The 18,139-nt window shown below is 43.6% G+C and overlaps 2 protein-coding genes across 3 annotated transcripts in view; one reads left to right on the top strand and one right to left on the bottom strand.

Annotated features, from left to right (window-relative positions):
- Positions 1 to 1,404, bottom strand: part of LIN52 (lin-52 DREAM MuvB core complex component) — a 50,059-nt gene extending 48,655 nt beyond the window's left edge. For both annotated transcript variants that reach the window (XM_054400096.1, XM_054400095.1), the window contains exons 1-4: positions 1,381 to 1,404; positions 1,225 to 1,299; positions 1,044 to 1,081; positions 511 to 577 (exon numbers count right to left, since the gene is read on the bottom strand). In XM_054400096.1, coding sequence (XP_054256071.1) covers positions 511 to 577; positions 1,044 to 1,081; positions 1,225 to 1,299; positions 1,381 to 1,399 — 199 coding nt within the window. In that variant the 5' untranslated portion in view covers positions 1,400 to 1,404. The remainder of the gene's footprint in view (positions 1 to 510; positions 578 to 1,043; positions 1,082 to 1,224; positions 1,300 to 1,380) is intronic.
- Positions 1,405 to 1,775: 371 nt separating this feature from the next.
- ALDH6A1 (aldehyde dehydrogenase 6 family member A1) lies at positions 1,776 to 12,243 on the top strand. Its single transcript, XM_054400109.1, has 12 exons — positions 1,776 to 1,835; positions 2,089 to 2,154; positions 4,584 to 4,658; positions 5,929 to 6,090; positions 6,677 to 6,755; positions 7,314 to 7,616; positions 8,337 to 8,458; positions 8,708 to 8,897; positions 9,595 to 9,776; positions 11,173 to 11,352; positions 11,533 to 11,631; positions 12,046 to 12,243. The coding sequence occupies exons 1-12, from the start codon at positions 1,776 to 1,778 to the stop codon at positions 12,148 to 12,150; spliced, it is 1,623 nt and encodes a 540-aa protein (XP_054256084.1). The 3' UTR covers positions 12,151 to 12,243.
- The last annotated feature ends 5,896 nt before the right edge of the window (positions 12,244 to 18,139 follow it).

Raw genomic sequence — 18,139 nt, 5'->3', positions numbered from 1 at the left:
GCATCACTGTGATGAGCCTGGCTCCATCATCTTGGCACTCACCATTTGCATATTTACAAACATTAATGAGGTCACCCCTTAGTCTCCTCCTCTCCAAGCTAAACAGCCCCAGCTCTCTCAGTCTCTCCTCCTAAGCAAGATGTTCCACTCTGTTAATCATTTTTGTGGCTCTGTGCTGGACTCTCTCAAGCAGTTCCCTGTCCTTCTTGAACATTTTATGTAATATTACACTGTTCAACTAGTTCCTGCATGCTTGTTTTGAATAACCAGCCTGCCACTGACATCTGGATATTCCCTTGGAGATTACTTAGATTAAGGAAAGATGCATATTGTTAACAAGATAAAGAGACTCCTGAGCTGAAGATTCTGCACCTGGGAGGACTAGAGATCTGAGATCACAGGGCCATCTCCAGAACACCTGAAGAATGAGTATTTTAAGTCCTTTAAGCAAGTATTGAATTCCTAACTGCTGTGACAACTTCACTTCCTACTAACCATGTCCATACTCACCCTTTAACATATCGATATCATCATTTTCTAATTCAGCCATCCACTTGGGAGGAGAATTTGTAATAGGCTGTTTGGAAAAAAAGCCGTAAGTTCGTACTCAGACAAGTGCATTTTCAGAATTATACAAAGTCTAATCTCACATTGAAAACTGGCTACATTAACAGCAAAAAAATATGAGAATTCCAGGTGCTCTGCAGACATATTTTTATGTTTTGTGTTGTTTTCTAGCCTTTCCAGGACTTTTTAGAGTTAAAAAAAATTACACAAATCACAGTCAGTATGAAAAGGAAGATTTACCAAAGTTTAAAGTATTATTTCTTCCAAGATGTAATGTCCACATTAAAAAGCATAAAAAGCATGAAGCATAAATACATATAAAAGACACAGTGAAAGCAAAAGGATTAGGTTAGCACATACTGAAATAATAACGGAGATATATTGTACAGAACAAAGACACAAAGCCCACAAGAAGAAGCAGATCAACCTCCACTGGGGCAGCGGGTAACACGAAAGGCGAAGTAGCGATCACTCACACTTTTGAAGGAGGCGGCGAACTCAGCAACACCAGGCACTAGGAAGAGAGAGCGCGGGGTGAGAACCTGTGGCGGCAGCACCCCAAGTTTCCCCTCCGTAACCATCCCGTGCCTGGCCTGCGCAGGAAGGGGCTCCCCTCCCGCCCCAGCTGACAGACGGCCGCGGGCCCGCCAGACTTACGCTGCTCGGGCCACAAATCCGGGGAGGCACGGTCCAGCTTCTCGAAGCTCAGCAGCGAGGTCTCCAGGTCGGTGCCTGCAACAGAGAAGAGGTAAGGCACGACCCCACCAACGGGACAGGGAACGGAGAGGCACAGCCCACGTCCTGGCGCCCTACCGTCCGTGGGAGCCGCCATCTTGCCCGCCTCACGTGACGCGTCTCCACCGCGGGAGGAAAACCCCAGCGCGTGTCGAGAGGAAAAACAAACCACGCCCTGAACACCACGTGTCGCTCCCACGGCCACCGCCAGGAGGCGTCACCGCGGGGGCGGTGCTCGGCCGATCCAGCCTCTGAGGGTCAGCGGGCGGCTTAGCTCTCACGGCCAATCCACGGCCTGGCACGGGGGGCGGGGGAATTTGCTGACGGCGATTGGCTGTGGGCCGCAAAGGCTCCGCTGGAGGGAAGAGGCCAATTAGGGGGAGACCAATGAGCGCGTGGGGGCGGTGCCCCGGCGGGCAGGGGCGGGCCGAGGGGCTCCGTCGGGGACCGCAAGGCAGCGACCCTCGGTCGGGATGGCGGCGGCAGCGGTGGCGCGTGGTGCCTGGGGCGGGCGGCGACGCGTGGCGTTGAGGGTGAGTCCGCGGTCCCCCGTCCCGCTCCCGTTCCTGCGGCTCGGGAAGGGGCAGCAGTGCGAGCGGCAGAGAGGGGTCGCGGCCCACCTGGCACTGGGGCCCCGTGGGTGGGGCGGTCCCGATGCGGGAGTAGTCAATGGCGGTGCAGCGGGGGATGGGTGGGTGACTGCTTGCCTGACCCAAGCTGGGGAGGGCCGGGAGCAGTCGAGAGTCCTGAAGAATCGCTCTGGTCTGTACTTCCCCTCCCATCCAGCTGCCACGGAGAGATGGTACCCCCTGGATTACTTCAGCTGCCGCCTCCTTCTCCTCTTCCTCGGTGGTGAGTGTCCGTCCTGCGGAGCCTTCGGGCAGGGTGGGCGAAGGGCCTGAGGAGCGGCCTCGCTCGCTCTGAGCAGAGGCAGCGGGCGAGGAGAGGGCGAGAAAAAGCGCCGGGCGCCGCTGCTGCCCTCCGCAGCCGGCCGAGGGCTGCTCTCGGATCTTCTCTTGTAAGGTCCTTTCTTCCAGCTGCTGAGCTCGGCTTTCGTCGCCGTGGCTCCGGGTTGGTATTTCAGGGACAGATGCTTGGGACTGCCCGTGCTCGGGGCGCGGAGGGCCCCAGTGCGCAACTAGAGGGAAGGGAAAAGCGTTCAATGTCAAGTTTGTTTGATTGGCGCTGGGAAGTGCCGCCGGGGCACCTGCTGGGAATCGCCTCAAGTTACGTCTTGCGGAGAGCCCTACCTGGCTCAGCAGGTACACCTAACGGCGGTGCGGTAGGTCAGACCATCGCGTCTTCGTTTTTCTCCCATGTGCTTGTGCCGTGTGTGCACCCCGTCCTTTTAGATTTTTTTTTACAATTCGTAATATCTCTTCAATAAGATCAGCAAAACTTAATATAGACTAGATGATTAATTATAATGTGTGGGGGGAAAAAAAGATTGTTTCTAGCTGTGTGGACTGGCCTCCTATCTCCTATTTATGGAAGGGAGAGGATTTGATTTCCTTTGGGCAATACCAAACAGCTTTAACTGTTGCAGTGCCTTCTTTTTCCCCTGCATCCATGGCTGTACACTGTCCAAGTTTTGAACAGCTAGATCACAATTCTCTGAAGAGTCTGCTTTGCTACAGTCCTTGTTCCCACAGCGGGTTTATTCCGTATAAAAAAATGGTGGAGATATTAAGGGAAAAGCACGATCACTCTTAATTCAACATTTCCTGGCTCACTTAAAATATTTTTCTTTGTATGTGCAATTTTCTAGATATCCCTTTTAAGCAATCTGAAAGAACATAAATTCCATTGCACTGAAGTCCACATGGGATATAAAGCACTGGAGCTTGTAGGTCCGCTGCAGATACATGGCACATGGGCTAATGGAGTGACTGATAGTAGTAGTTTGTCATTCTTTAAACCAGCACTAGAAGACCTTTACTGACAGTCAGGAATCTCAGTCAGGGGACTTAGATTTCCTGTGCTTCTTTCCAGGTTCTAGACGGGGTTGTGTTTTGTAGGGACAGATTTCTTCGTCTTTCCCAAGTATAATTCCAGCTGCATAATCATCTGCAAGTTGGGTTTGGTGGGTTTTCTTCATTCACTCTTGATGTTACCTCCCAAATCCTTGTTTATCCATTAACAGTCTTTCTTTACACTTCTTATGCTAGCTTTCTTATTTTTCACCTTGTCCCAACTCTCATTGTTGTTCACTTTTTTTCATTCTCATCCACTTCTCACTGTACTTACTTGTGCAGCCAACACCATTTATGTTCCTGATTTTTCCTCTGATCTCTTTCCCTTTGTTATACCTCGGATAGCATCTCAGTCCTCATTTCCCTCTCATAATTCCATGTCCTAATTTAGTCAGTTTCCTGATATATTTGGAATTATATCCCAATGCCGTTGATCTGTCCCATTTTTGTACTTCACACCACAGATTTTTTTCCCCTTGTTATCTGTTCCCCCCCCAAGCCACTGTTTTGTGGCATGGTTAACTGGTTCTTGCTTTCTTCTATCTCTTTCCTTACCTCCCAATATCAGCTCCTAGTTTCTTAATTAATACATAGTCCTGATCTGTTTTCCTGCATGACAATTTTGATGCCTATCCAGTGCTAGTTACAGCTTCTACCTGTTTTTACTTCTGTCCTACATTTACCTGAACTTCTTATTCCAAACTTCCCTTTTCTCCCCTCTGTGCCTGAGTTGGAAAGTTCTATTTTCTGTGCTGCCTGCCAGGACAGTCACTGTTAATTTAGCAGATGTGGATCCCTTGCTCTTTTTTGCAGGACCAAGTGGGGAGTGGGTAAAGTCCAATTTTATTCCCACAGCTCTGAGCTGGAGAGATGAACATACTTAGTGGCTTGGTGGGAAGGAAACACGTAGTACAGTTTGCTCTGGGTACACTGAATTCTCAGAAGGAGAATTATTAACTGTCACTTCTGAACATTTATGAATTACAGGTTTTCAGTTTTCTACCTTAGTAAACATTGGGTGATTAAGTAGATTTAAATAGTTCTGAACTTAAGCATAGCAATGTATTTTTTTCTGTAACTGCTTTTAGAAAGAATTTTGGCCATTTTGGTGTAAAGGGAGAGAAAATGGGGCAGAGAGCATGAAAAATTTCAGCTTAAGCAGTTATCTGGGTCTTGGCTGTAAACTGGATCTAGACTTTTTAGCAGGCAGCACAGTGGTAAACGATGAAGGCTTGTGTGTAATAAAGCCTTGTGTTTAGGCATCTTGAGGCAGAGATCACTCACTGTCCAGTGTTTTGTCCTCCACAGCCAACAACCAAACTCTTCATTGATGGGAAGTTTGTTGAGTCCAAAACTACTGAATGGATTGATATCCACAACCCGGTAAGTGAAGTGGTCTCAGTGTATATATTAGCAGTCAGTGTGCAGCAAGGGTCTGTGCCTCTGTTCAAGCATTTGGCAAAGGGACAAAGTGCATACATTTCTGGAGAAATGTTTAGACTTGGATCTTAAGATGGATGTAGCACTGTGTAACTGCTTCTCAATTTCCTTCTCATATGAAAATGGCAGTCTTAGGAAAGTGATGACCTCCTTTATCTCCCCTGTGTTATAAAACCTGGTCTCCAGAAAGGAAGCTTAAACTCCACTTATGTTTCCTTTGCTCATAGAAAGGCTCTGTGATCAACATGCCATGTTTCCAAAAGGTTTCCTTCTCCCTGTATGTGAAATCAACTAGATGTGATTTGATGACAGCTGAATGTGAGTCCTGATAGAGACTGATTTCACTCTTGGACCACAGCAAAAAATCCTGACAGCTGAAGCTCCTTTCCTTTCAGAGAGCTTCTATCTGTAAGCCACGTTTTGCACAGTGAATTTAGAAGTTGGATGCTATGCAGTGCAAAATAATCTTTGATTATTAGCACTTGTAGTTGTCTGAGTCCTCCACCAAAGATGTGGACATGAGGTTGCACTCAGAATTTTGACCCTTCTGACCCTCCCCCCACCTAGTAAGAATGTGGACAGCAGTTTCTAAGACTTCTCTGTAAAACCCTACTTTGACTTCCTTTGTGGAAGTGATGAGAGCAGTGAGCCATGTTCATGAAGCTCATTCAGTCTCTATATGGTGACCAGAAGGAGGTTAAACTGGCAAAGACAAGCTTTTAAAGTTTAAATACAGTAGAACTAAGGCTGCTTGTAAAGGTACTATTGTGGGTTAGTAGTCTAGGTAAACTAGCATTAGTACATGAGTGTGTAATTAGCACTGCTTTTTCAAAGGAACCTTGACTTATTTAATGTGCAAGAGGGACAGCAGATGAGCTAAGGTGATGCAGAGGCAACAGACCACAGTCACAGAAACCTTTGCTTTGTATTTTCTGAAAGCTTCAAGATAGCCAAGTGACTTAAACTCCAGCTTAAAAATCAGCACTGCATCAGTTTTCTAGGTGCTTAATTTGAAATGTGTAGAGTGCAGATTTTCCAACTACTCCAGTTGTAGCCCAGGCCTTTTCTGTGCACCAAGGAAGAAGCCTGTCTCTTCTGTACTTCTCTGCTCAGAACTACAGCTCCTTGTACAACAGGATGCAAGAGGACTGTTCAATGATTGCCAAGGACAGGTGGAAAAAGTTGAGTTTTGATGTACTTTTTTTTTCTTCAGGCCACAAATGAAGTGGTTAGCCGCGTACCAAAAGCCACAGCCAGTGAGATGGAGGCAGCTGTGGCTTCTTGCAAAAAGGCTTTTTGGACCTGGTCAGAAACATCCATTTTGAGTCGCCAGCAAATCTTTCTGCGTTATCAACAACTCATCAAAGACAATCTGGTGAGACACCACAGCTGTGTGTGATGGCTGTTGCTGAATGCGTTGCAACTGACTGTAGGAATTCAATTGAGATACTCAGAGTTTACAGAGCTCTTGATGAGGTCCTGCTGCCATGATTGAGGAATCAACTGAGACACTGTCATTGAGAGGTGTAGCAAACCATTCTTCATCAAAAGGGGACAAAGAGTGCTTCTTAGGGATTATTATTTTACATTTGTCCCTTTACCCAAAGACCACAAGAAGAACTTTCAACCTTGATGGAGAATGTGCCAATTGATAAAGACAAGCAGGAGAAGTATGTTACTATGTCTTTGGATTTTCCTGATTGCTTCTTTGTTGTGCCTGTGGTCTGACACATGAAAGCTGTAGAGTACAAGGCAATCCATGATTGTATTTTCTTAAGTGTCACCTGTGTGGCTTATTGACTTCTTGTCTACAAGGAGCAAATTAGTCATTGTAGACTTTTACAGGTTCTGTTCAGTCTGTTTATGGTGGTATTCAACTGTTAAACTGTCTTATCCCTGCACCCTATTTCATGGACAGGCACTTTCCTAACATTCATAAACTTCGTGTTTTCCATTTTCAGAAAGAAATTTCAAAGCTCATCACCTTTGAGCAAGGGAAGACCCTGGCTGATGCTGAGGGAGATGTGTTCCGAGGCCTCCGTAAGCTGCTGGCTCCTCCTGTTAAAAAAGGGGCTCTGAGAACCCATAGGAAGGGAGAGAGTCTCCTGAGCAACTGATTGCTCTGGAACTCTGTCCAAGTAGCTCCATTTATAGCCCCTACTGAAAGAAAAGGGGCAATTGTAACTCTAAACTGAAAAGTTCCCTTAGGTAGCTTTCCCTTAAATCAATTCCAAATTGTTAGATCCTTCCTATACTTATGAGTGACTACAGATTGCTGTAAAGGCCCAAGAACTTCTTGCTTCTGCTCAGATGTCTAAAGCTGAGTCCCAGGTGGTACAGTAATACTATATGTATGGCTTTTTACTGGGGCTGTGGTGTCTGTGTTCCTATCACAAAGACATATGACACACTCAAGAGAGAATCCATTCACAAAGAGCTCTTGATGCTTGGCCAAGAAAAGGGATTTTCTGGAGCACGATGAGTTTTAAGGTGTGGGGAAAGAGGCTGGAAGACCTCGGTCAAGGCAGTGGTGAGAAGGGAGTTTGGGGACTAATTTTTAAGAGATCATCCAGTGGCGTATTGCCCTTTCTGCTGCAGAGGTGGTTGAACATGCTTGCAGCGTGACATCCCTCATACTGGGAGAGACCATGCCCTCCATCACTAAAGACATGGACACTTGCACCTATCGTCTGCCTCTGGGCGTCTGTGCTGGAATTGCACCATTCAATTTCCCAGCCATGATTCCTCTTTGGATGTTCCCCATGGCTATGGTTTGTGGAAACACCTTCTTGATGAAACCATCTGAGCGTGTGCCAGGAGCACTCATGTTCCTTGCTAAGCTGTTTCAGGATGCTGGTGCCCCCGATGGGACCCTGAATATCATCCATGGACAACATGAAGGTAATAATAGCCCTTCCTGAGAGATTCCTGGAGTGTTTAAATGCTGTGGTCTGTATTCAGCGGAGGTACTGTTTGGAGAGTCTGATACTGCTGCTGTTAGATAGGTTTGAACAGATGCTTCAACCCTCTTGATGGAGATGAAGGAAGACTGGGAGATTCTCTGCCATCCTGTACCAAATCTTTCAGGAGATATGAATTTGAGGGCTGGGGTCAGAGTTCCTAAGGCATGTAAGTGCTCAAATTCTATTTAGCAACCTAAGCTTCAACTGAAATAGACAGATAAATCATCTTCATTTCCCAAGGGAAGCCTAAACAAGAATTAAATACCTCGCTGAACACACATTGAGGGATTATAGGTCCTAACATGCACACAAATAGCTTCAGAACGTGAGGATAGAAATACACAACAGTAACTTTGCTTTAGCATCACCTGAGCACCATGGAAAATGCCCAAAGCATAAAAAGATGGCAGTGGGCACTTCGAAGATGCCCAAAGCATAAAGAGATAGCAGAGAGACAGGTGTTTGAGGACAGGAGCAGGAGTATGCATGCTGAGAAATTAGTGGAGAAATGCACAGAGGTAATGGGGATACTCAGATGTAAGAAACACAGAAGAAAGTTCTTTAATAAGAAAAAAAATATATATGGTTCTAGCACTGTGGGGATGGGAACAGAGGGAGCTGTGCAGCACAGTTACAATGTATTGTTTCCCGTTTGAAGCTGTGAATTTCATTTGTGACCACCCGGATATCAGAGCAATCAGTTTTGTGGGATCTAATCAGGCTGGCGAGTACATCTACGAGAGAGGATCCCGGAATGGCAAGAGAGTCCAGGCCAACATGGTAATGCTTCTGCATGGAACACATGCTAACACATAGACTGCCTCTGTCTGCTGTGGATGTTGAAACAGACCACACCACTTGGCAGCAGAGGCTGACCTTGCTACTGATAGTTAAGTGACGAGGCTGCCCCTCTTGCCAGCCTGTTGGCGGCAGAATCCTCGCTAATGTATGAAGATACTGCCAGAAAACTGGAAAAGAAGTGGTCTGAGGTGGTTAATGATGGGAGACTGGGTGTGTGTTACATTGCAGGGAGCCAAGAACCATGGTGTGGTTATGCCTGATGCCAACAAAGAGAACACCTTGAACCAGTTGGTTGGAGCTGCTTTTGGAGCAGCTGGCCAACGCTGCATGGCCCTGTCTACAGCAATTCTAGTGGGAGAAGCTCAGCAATGGCTGCCAGAGCTTGTGGACAGAGCCAAAAATCTACGTGTAAATGCAGGTACAGACTGAAAATTTCTTAAGAGGTACTTTGCTTCTGTACAACTGTAGCTTTTCAGGTCAGTGTACCTGCCATACTACAGTGTGTCCCTTGGAGCTATTGGTACCATTGATTTGTGTAGGGGTAGGAGCTAGCAGATTGTCTGGATTGGGAAATATAGCCCTAGTCTTGGACTTAGGAATATGTAAGAAGGCTGGCTTGGCGTATGACTGTGATGCAAGATTTACAGGATCAGTCTTGTTTTAACTGGAGCTTTGAGGTTGTGTCCTGTGTTTAACTCAAACCTGTCATTTATATAGCAGCCTCACTTAGAAATCCTTCCAATTTGCAATAAGCATGTAATAAAAGGAAAAATTGCAAGTGCTTTGGAAACACTAGACTGTTACTAATTCTAGCAGAATCACCCTTTCTAACATTCATTAGAGTCCTGCAAAGGGAAAAAGGTTCCTGTCTGAGAAGAATCTGTTGTTGAACTTCAGCTTCCCAGTGATATAAGATTATACATATGCTTATGACTTCTCTTAGTTGTTGATTGTGAGTTGCAGACTAGTACTGTTCATTAATGTCTCAAACCTTTGTTCTGTGTCCCAGAAACATAAGGATGTTCAGATTTTTCCTGCCAGTGTAGTTCTCTCTATGATGCTTGTGAAGAGGAAGCTGTCAGGGTTAAAATCTTGATTTCTCTCTCTCTTCACAGGAGACCAGCCTGGAGCAGACCTAGGGCCTCTAATCAGTCCCCAAGCTAAGGAACGGGTTTGCCATCTGATTGAGAAAGGAGTAAAAGAAGGTGCCACTCTTCTTCTAGATGGACGTAATATCAAAGTGAAGGGCTATGAAAATGGCAATTTTGTTGGGCCAACAATTCTTGCCAAGGTCAAGGTAAGATGACCAAAACCAGTGCTTGATAGTGGTATTGCAGGGCCAACTGAAAAATGGGTTACACAGATCAGTTAGTAATCAATAATCACTAGGTAGAAAGTCCATAAATGGCTCAGCCTTCCCTTGCACGGTTCCACTGAAGTGCTCATTGTAATGCAGCTGTGGAGGTGATAAAAGAATCTGCAGTGCTGCAACACACTCTGAGTGAGGTTAATGATCTTTAACCTGGATGGATTGCAGACAATTCAAAGAAGAGACAGGCAGTTTGTACTATGTTAAACTGTCCATCAACCCTATTGTGCTACCTGTAGTAATGGCCAGCAGCAGATGCCTAAGGAAGAATACAACAAACAGCCCATTACACATTCCTTCAGTTTGCAATTTAAGGACTTGCAGAAACAAAAGCTAAATATTTGTGGAAGTCTTGATGAGAATAATTTCAAGGTAAGATACAAAATGTCTTTGTTTTTTAATATACTCATAACGTTGAATCAACCTCTCAATGTAATGCATGGTGTGCAACAGATGGACATTAATGGGGGGGAGTATTCTTTACCAGGCATACATTCACTTGAGTTTTCATACCTACATTCATTCTTTTATTTTTATGCAATTAGTTGGTATGTTTTCCTTAAAAGTATTCAATTCCTTGTGAGCCTTTGGGTGATTTCATGATAGCAAAACCCTTCTTGAAAGTTCTCCTATTGTACTTCGTATTCTTAGTATTTTCTTGAATTTATTCTATTAGATAGTTGAGGGTTTTAATGTGTCTCAGAATTTTGTCATCTTATTTTCATTAAACATCTCAAACCGCTTTACGGTGCTGTGTCATAAATAGGTATTCAAAAGTTTCACTGAGATTTTGTGATTCTTATTTTTTTAATGCAATGGTTAATAATATACTAAGTCATGTAAAACTTACAACTTCTCAAGGGAATGTTTTGAAGCTTGCTGAATTAGCTGTTAGTGGTTAAATTACTCTTCAGTTGGTGTTCCTGTATTTGTCAGATGTTGCTAACTATCAGCCATAAAGCCTGGACACCAAGTTGGAAGGGATAGCAGATTCTAGTAATTTTCTCAACAAGAACTGAATTATGCTGAATTAATCCTGGTCTTAATCAGCCTTGTAAGTGAGGTTAGGCAGGTGGTAAAAGCAGAAAGCGCTCTGGAAATGACAAGTGCTGCCCTCTTTAATGGACTAGATAGATGGCAGGGCCTGGGAACTTGTGAAAAGGCAAGGAGGACTGAAAGATAGCCTGTGGCAATGCAGTATGTTGGGTGATCCTCAGCATATCCTGAGCATTAGCAGCATGTGTTTTTACTGTATCCTGTTTACTAGGATAAGTTTTATTATGTCCTATATGCAAGCTGCTTTTTCTGCTGTTTGTCTTGGCAGCCAAACATGACTTGCTACAAGGAGGAAATCTTTGGACCTGTCCTAGTTGTTCTGGAAGCAGACACTTTGGATGATGCTATTAAGATGGTAAACAATAACCCCTATGGAAATGGAACTGCAATCTTCACCACCAATGGAGCCACAGCTCGGAAATACTCTCACTTGGTAGATGTGGGGCAGGTACGTTCAAGCTAGGACTGTTGCTGTTAGTATTCACCTTTTATAGTGGGGAGCCATCCACTGTAGTAACTAATCACTGACTGCTCAGCCTCAGAAGGAAACAAAATTCAGTAGCTTTTGGAGAGTGATCTGCAGTCTGCTACTTCTTGTGATTAACATGGCAGCTTTCCTTTGGTTTAGGTGGGTGTCAACGTTCCAATCCCAGTCCCTCTGCCCATGTTCTCTTTCACCGGCTCTCGTGCTTCTTTCAGAGGGGACACCAATTTCTATGGCAAGCAGGTATCTTACTGATTCAGAGTACTCTGTTGGGTTGAACTGTGCTAAATCACATTATCAGTGGCAATGGGGAGATGGCCATCATGAGTAAAGAGACCTCGAAGCTGTCCCAGTCAGGAAAGTGAAGGCCAGCCAGTGATCACAGCCACCATAATGCAATAGCAAATCCCTCCTTAAATACAAAAAAGCAAGTCTTGTCTTAGGAGATTTGAGAAGGGAGCAAGAAGTAGCAAGCTTTCTCACAAAACCAGAATCTTTGGGGAAGCAGTAAAAGGAACAGGCTGACAGGAATTGTTCCCACTGAGAAAAACTCAGTCCTCTGTAGATAAAGGAAAAACTGCTTGATACATCACTAGTGCAGACCTGACGAATTCGTATGGCTAAACATCTGATCCTCATGTCTCCTCTTTCCGTCAGGGAGTGCAGTTCTACACACAGCTGAAAACTGTAATTTCTCAATGGAAAGAGGAAGATGCCACCGATACCAAGCCTGCTGTGGTTATGCCAACCATGGGAAACTAAATCAGCATTTGCAGATGCTGTTCCTCGTGCCCTTCTTCTATGCTGCACTTCCCAGCTTTGTCCTGACTATCATCATTTCTGTGGGAATGAATAGAAGCCTCCATCTTCTCAAGGACCCCTGTGCCTGTGCAGATCAGGCAGGGTCATGTAATGCACAGTCTGGGTTTTCTGTTGCTGTGCTGAATTACTTTCTTTTTTCCTCTACATCTTATCATAGATGAAACCACCTTATCTAATTGGAAGGGCAGACAGTGAGATTGGTCTTAATTTGTGTTTCTTTCTAGACGCTCTGAACTTGAATATTACTCTGGTTTCCACTTCATTATCTTTCACCTTAGTGACTCACTCCCAGCTACCTCTTGTAGCATTTGTATTTACCTCTTCATCTTACATGTTAAGATTTTGCGTTCACCTTTCTCAAAGATGAGTACTTTGAGTGATATAGCTGGGACCTTGGGTGTCTCACAGAAGTGACTACAATGAAGAGAGCAAGCTTGGGAGTTGAAAATGTCAGTCTTTCATCTGCTGAGCAGTTTCCAAGACACTCAGGAAATAGCTTTCTAAGGATTTTTCAAGAAAGTGTATTTGCTTGTCTGAGGATGAAAGAAATCCCTCTGTAGTACAGTGACCTTTACTGTGCCTCTGACAGCTTGAGAACTTCTGTTCCTGTTGTGCATGTGGCTTGTACTCTCCAGCTTGTTGTCAGTTCTGTTATACCTTAAAGTTATTTGCTGCCTTTTTACTGTCATAACAGATAGGTGCCTACAGGTCTTGTAAAATAATGAAACTGTGGAAATAGAAACATTAGCACATGTATGTATCTTTGTGTCACGCTATCATGTAGGTCTGGGTGGAAAGCAGAGTAAGTAGTCAAGTCAGTGGGAAGAAAAAACATGCTTTTTTAAATCAATCACAAAGCAGCCAGGGCTGTATCCTGGCTAGAGCTGTATTTCTTGTGTTGACTGACTCACTCCTTTTCACATTTGTTCAAATGCAGTCATGTTCTCTAGGGAGTACAGATGCCATTACCAGAGAAGGATAAAACTCAGTATTCCCTGTTTTTTAAACAATCTGTGTATTTTGAGCTGGAGAGCCTAAATTTCTGGTTCCTGACAGGTGATGCAGCTATGAAGGGTCTGCAAGGAACTCATTCAAGCACCCATGGAAAATACTCTTATTCTGATGATTGTAACCATTACTTGTTTACTTAACCTGAATGTGAACACTTTGTATCCTGCCTCTGCTAAAGACACCTTGTAACTGACAGGTTACAATTGCTGTGCATTCACTAATGTTTGTATCCTGGGTTTTCCCTCTGCTATATTCTAGAGGGGAAATTCTCACCTTGCAATTTGATTACAAATTAAAAACATGCTAATACATTTCTACAGAATATGACTGTTCCTTGGCAAGACATTATATAGGTGTGGTGTTGACTTTATTCTCCTCTTAGGAGAGGGTGGTGTGTGACTCCTGTACCCCATCTTCCTTTTACACAGTATTTCAGAGACCTCAGTACCAATTTCCTCATTTCAGGGAATGCCTTGTTTCTGTTTCCACATACACATTGTTTGACTTTGTCTATACAAAAAAAAGGCTACAACTCATTTCAGCTCCCACTTCTGGAAGTGGTGGTCTGCCCCTCCAAAGGAAATCTTGCACCTTTCTGTGCCTATGACCTTTATCTGCTCTTTGGATGTCCAAGTATTAACTTTTCTTTTGTGTGCTTGACTGCTTCATATCTGACGTGATGGCATGTCAGAGCCCCTCCCTACTTATTCCTCCAGGGTAAGTTAATATTGCTTGCCTTGGAGTGTAGTAATTTAGCTCTATAGTAGTGTCCAAATCTGTATCTGTAAAGCAGGCACATCACTCTTCATCCTGGTCCACTCTCTCTAAGTGAATCTAAACTGAATGCAGTATCAGCTTAATAGATTTTTGCCTTTTAATCAAAACTCACTATGCTAGCTGAAAATGCATCTCCTTGTATGGTGATGACATTTCACAAGACAATCTCCAAAAATAATAAAGTCAGTCTTCAATAAGAAGAGGCTTTAAGGGAGAATGAGATTTTTTTTCTCCATGACAGCTGAGTCTAAATACCTGCTGCTAAAAGATCAACATTACAAAAATAAAAAATTCATTTATTTTTTTACACATCCATTTATTGTGTACAGATTGTATATAGGCCCACTAATCTTCAGACAAACCAAAGTATTTGAAAGTGGAAGAGATGACAGCAACAATTGCATCCATTTACATATAACCAGGATGAAGGAGATGTTAGATAGTGTGGTGTAATTTATAACCTTACCCAATTTTGCTTTCTTCTTTAGCACCGTCAGGAGCTGAAGCAGTGAAAACTCCGGTGTATTTTCTGTGAGAAAGACACAAGAACAAAATAATCCTCATCTGATGGTGATTTATGGTTAGCCAGGTTTTAATTCCTCACCAAACTTGTTTTCTAAAACAGAGCAAGCAAGAAATGCCAGGGCAGCTGAGCTACTGTGGTACACTCTCCAAAATTAGCACTGTAAATTGAACATGAGTTCAGTTCATTGTGAAATTCTGTATGTGTGGAGGAATCATTAGAACTAAAAAGGAATGAGGAGAAACAAATAAGCAAACAAGTGTTTTGTATTGACATGAGAACTGTAAAATGATCAGTAAAGAACTGTGAATATTATAGTCAGCAGGAGAAATAATTTTGTTCTAATAATAGTTTCTTTAACTCTTTATCACTCCTTACCTTTTCGTCAAGAAATCACAGAATCAGAATCACAGAATCAACCAGATTGGAAGAGACCTCCAAGATCATCAAGTCCAACTGATCATGCAACCCTATCTAATCAACTAGACCATGGCACTAAGTGCCTCATCCAGTCTTTTCTTAACCCTTCTCTCCAATCTTACCACTTCCTGATGCCTCCTGTTTGGAATCTCCACACTCTCTTTCAACTATGATTAAAACCAGAATTTTTTTAACAATGGTGTTTTATTTCAGTCATGTAACTAGAAATGTGGGTCAACTCTTCAAGAGGGAATTTGGTAGTCTTTTCTGGCACTACTCCATCAAAGTTTCACACCATCTGTAATTTTCACTTAACTTTCTGACTTGCATTATTGCTTTGTTTACCCTTCATACTTCACCTGTGCCCTTATTTTCACATCACTGACAGTCTTTTGCACACACTCTGTCACTGTTTAATGCTCAGGTTTAGAAATCTTTTGTCTACTCATTCAGTCATGCAAATCATTCAAAGTCCAATGCCTCAAGCAATCTTGGAAAAATGCCTAACTTGCATTTCATAGCTTAAAAGCAGCTATATATTAATAAATCACATGCTGATGACCAAACATTTGTCCCCACAGAAAGCATTTGGTGTTGTTTCTAAGCCCCTTCTTATGGCTGAAAAAAAATCTAGTACAGCTGAGTCAGCAAGGCACTTAAATTGCTCAAGGCATTTTTTTCACATCACTCAGCTGGGATACTTTTTTGTCCCAGGCTGGGATGTTTTACATGCAATACTACTATTTAATATTTGTATTATAGCTCCCAATATGTCTAATTAGGTCATGAGCTGAGTGCTTAGTGAAAGACAGTCCCTAGTTTAATATTCTAAATAGCTTATGTGGTTGAAAAGATGTAGTACTAGCATTCACACCCTGAGCTGACTAGTGAGAGACCAGTCAGACTTATGCTGCTTATAATCAACTGCTAGCTCCTCTATACATGCTTTTGAAGTGTGTACTAAATGCTCTACTCCATCCACATATCTGTATGATTCTATGTTACTCTCTAAAAAAACCAGAACTATCCCACAGCACTGGACCATTACAGAAGTGGTTTTTGGCTACAGAACCTGCATTTTGATACCTAATGCTTTCCCTCGCTCTCTGCAAAATTTAAAGAAAACAATCCAGTAGATTTGCCACGTCAGTTCTTCTTGTCTCCCAAACCCTATGCTGCCATGCAGACAGAAAAGTTGCTTTTTAAATAAGTATTTCAAATGTGTATTTATGACAAACTCACATCTTCCAGATATTTCTCCATAGCTGCTCTCTCCCTGCAAAATGCCTTTGTTCATTTCAATTCAGACTGAATTTGGCCATATTCTCTGAGTTTTTTCTGAAATTTCTCTTCCAGTTCTTTTATTCATTGGTCATAATAGTCTGCCTGTAAAACAGAAATTCTCAATTAGAAGCAAGCAAAATAAGAATCATTGACTACTGTAAGAAAACCCCCAGAATACACAGAACTGAGCTGCAGTGTTTTGTAAAACACAAGGTATTCCTCATTGGAATACTGCAAACTCAGCAGAAGCCTCCCTCCAGTGAAATAACAAGCCTATAAATTAACAATTAAGCTTAAAGCAACGTCCATAAAGCACGGGATTTGGGTTGTGTGGCAAGGTTTTGGTAGCTGGTAGTGCAGGGTGTGTGTTACAGAAGTGATTTCTGTAAGAAGCTGCAAGAAGCTTCCCCCATGTCTGACAGAGCCAGTGGCAGCCACCTTGAAGAAGGAGCCACTGCTGGCCAAGGCGAAGGCCAAGGCCATCAACAATACTAGCAGCATCTCTGTGAAAAACATATTTAAGAAGGGGGGTTGCAGACTGCACAACTACAGGCAGAGAAAGGAGGGAGAATATTTGAGAGAAAGAACTCTGCAGACACCAAGATCAGTAAAGATGGACGGGGAGGAAGTAGTCCAGGCACCAGAACAGAGATTCCCATGGCAAAGACCATGGTGAGGCAAGCAGTTCCCCTACAGCCCAGGGAGGTTAATGGTGGAGCAGATATCCACCTGCAGCCCATAAAGGACCCCAAGCCAGAGCAGGTGGATATGCTCACAGGAGGATGGTGACCCCATGGGAAGCCCACACTGGAGAAGGGACCTGGTAGTTCCACTGGAGACAGAGGATCCCACACTGGAGAGCAGGCTTGCTGGCAGGACTTGTGACCCTGTGGAGAACCCACACTGGAGCAGTCTGTTCCCAAGAAAGTGCATGCCAAGGAAGAGGCATACATTGGAGCAGTTTGTGAAATGAACTGTAGCCTGTGGAAAGGACTCATGTTGGAGAAGGTTCATGGAGGACTGTCTGCCGTGGGAGAGGCCCCATAATGGAGCAGGAAAAACGTGAAGAGACCTCCCTCTGAGGAGGAAGGAGTGGCAGAGGTGATGTATGATGAGCTGATTGCTCAGGAGGAGGAGGTAATCAGGAGTGAAGCTGAGCCCAGGAAGAAATGGCCTGTTCTGCCTGGGATGGTAATTGCTGAGTGATCTCTCCCTGTTCTTATCTCAACTCAGGAGCCTTTCCCTCTGTTTAACTAAGGCAGGGGAGTGATAGAGCAGCTCTGGTGGACATCTAGAGTTCAGAAAAGGTCAAGTCAACACATCTATAATCTATAACCTTTTATGCTCTTCACAACCTGAGGATGAGATAAAGTTCCTTGTGGAATCTGCCTGATGGGAGATAACTGTCACAAAGTGCAGATAAGCACAGTTCTGTGTTTCTTACTGAAGCCAGATTTCTCAATTCTTTTTAACAATTCTTGGTTCAATGGTAATGAAGGAATGAGAACTACAAAATAATTCAAGGTAGTTATTGTTTATCTCAGTATAAATGAAATGTTTTTGCTGTGCCTCTGGCCTCACTCTTACTCTGCTGGTTCCTAGTACTATTTCAGATGTTATAAAATATTCCCATAACTACCTGAAAGTTATGGGATAACTCCCACACCGCCACTGTTTTTTCAAAGTTCTTTCTTCATGCAGTATGTTTGCATCAAAACCTGCAACAGTTAACTGCCCTAGCTTGTTCCTCATGCTGAAATCAAAAATACTTTTCAGCTTGCTCAGAAGATCCCACTGTTAAGCACAAAATGTTCATTCACCAGCCTCCTCTTCTCATCTTGTGCTTGCATTTTCAAATCTATCATCTCTTGCTTCAGTTTCTCAATCTATAAAATGAAAAACTAACTGGGGGAG

The sequence above is a fragment of the Indicator indicator genome, chromosome 4 (genome assembly GCF_027791375.1).
Source record: "Indicator indicator isolate 239-I01 chromosome 4, UM_Iind_1.1, whole genome shotgun sequence".
In the NCBI taxonomy this organism is placed as follows: Eukaryota; Metazoa; Chordata; class Aves; order Piciformes; family Indicatoridae; genus Indicator; species Indicator indicator.
This window is presented reverse-complemented; position numbering and strand designations above follow the sequence as displayed.

Coding starts and splice junctions, on each gene's coding strand:
- ALDH6A1 (XM_054400109.1), top strand. CDS start 1,776: ATGGCGGCGGCAGCGGTGGCGCGTGGTGCCTGGGGCGGGCGGCGACGC. Junction 8,898..9,594: donor AAATCTACGTGTAAATGCAG/GTACAGACTGAA, acceptor CTCTCTTCACAG/GAGACCAGCCTGGAGCAGAC. Junction 9,777..11,172: donor CAATTCTTGCCAAGGTCAAG/GTAAGATGACCA, acceptor TTGTCTTGGCAG/CCAAACATGACTTGCTACAA.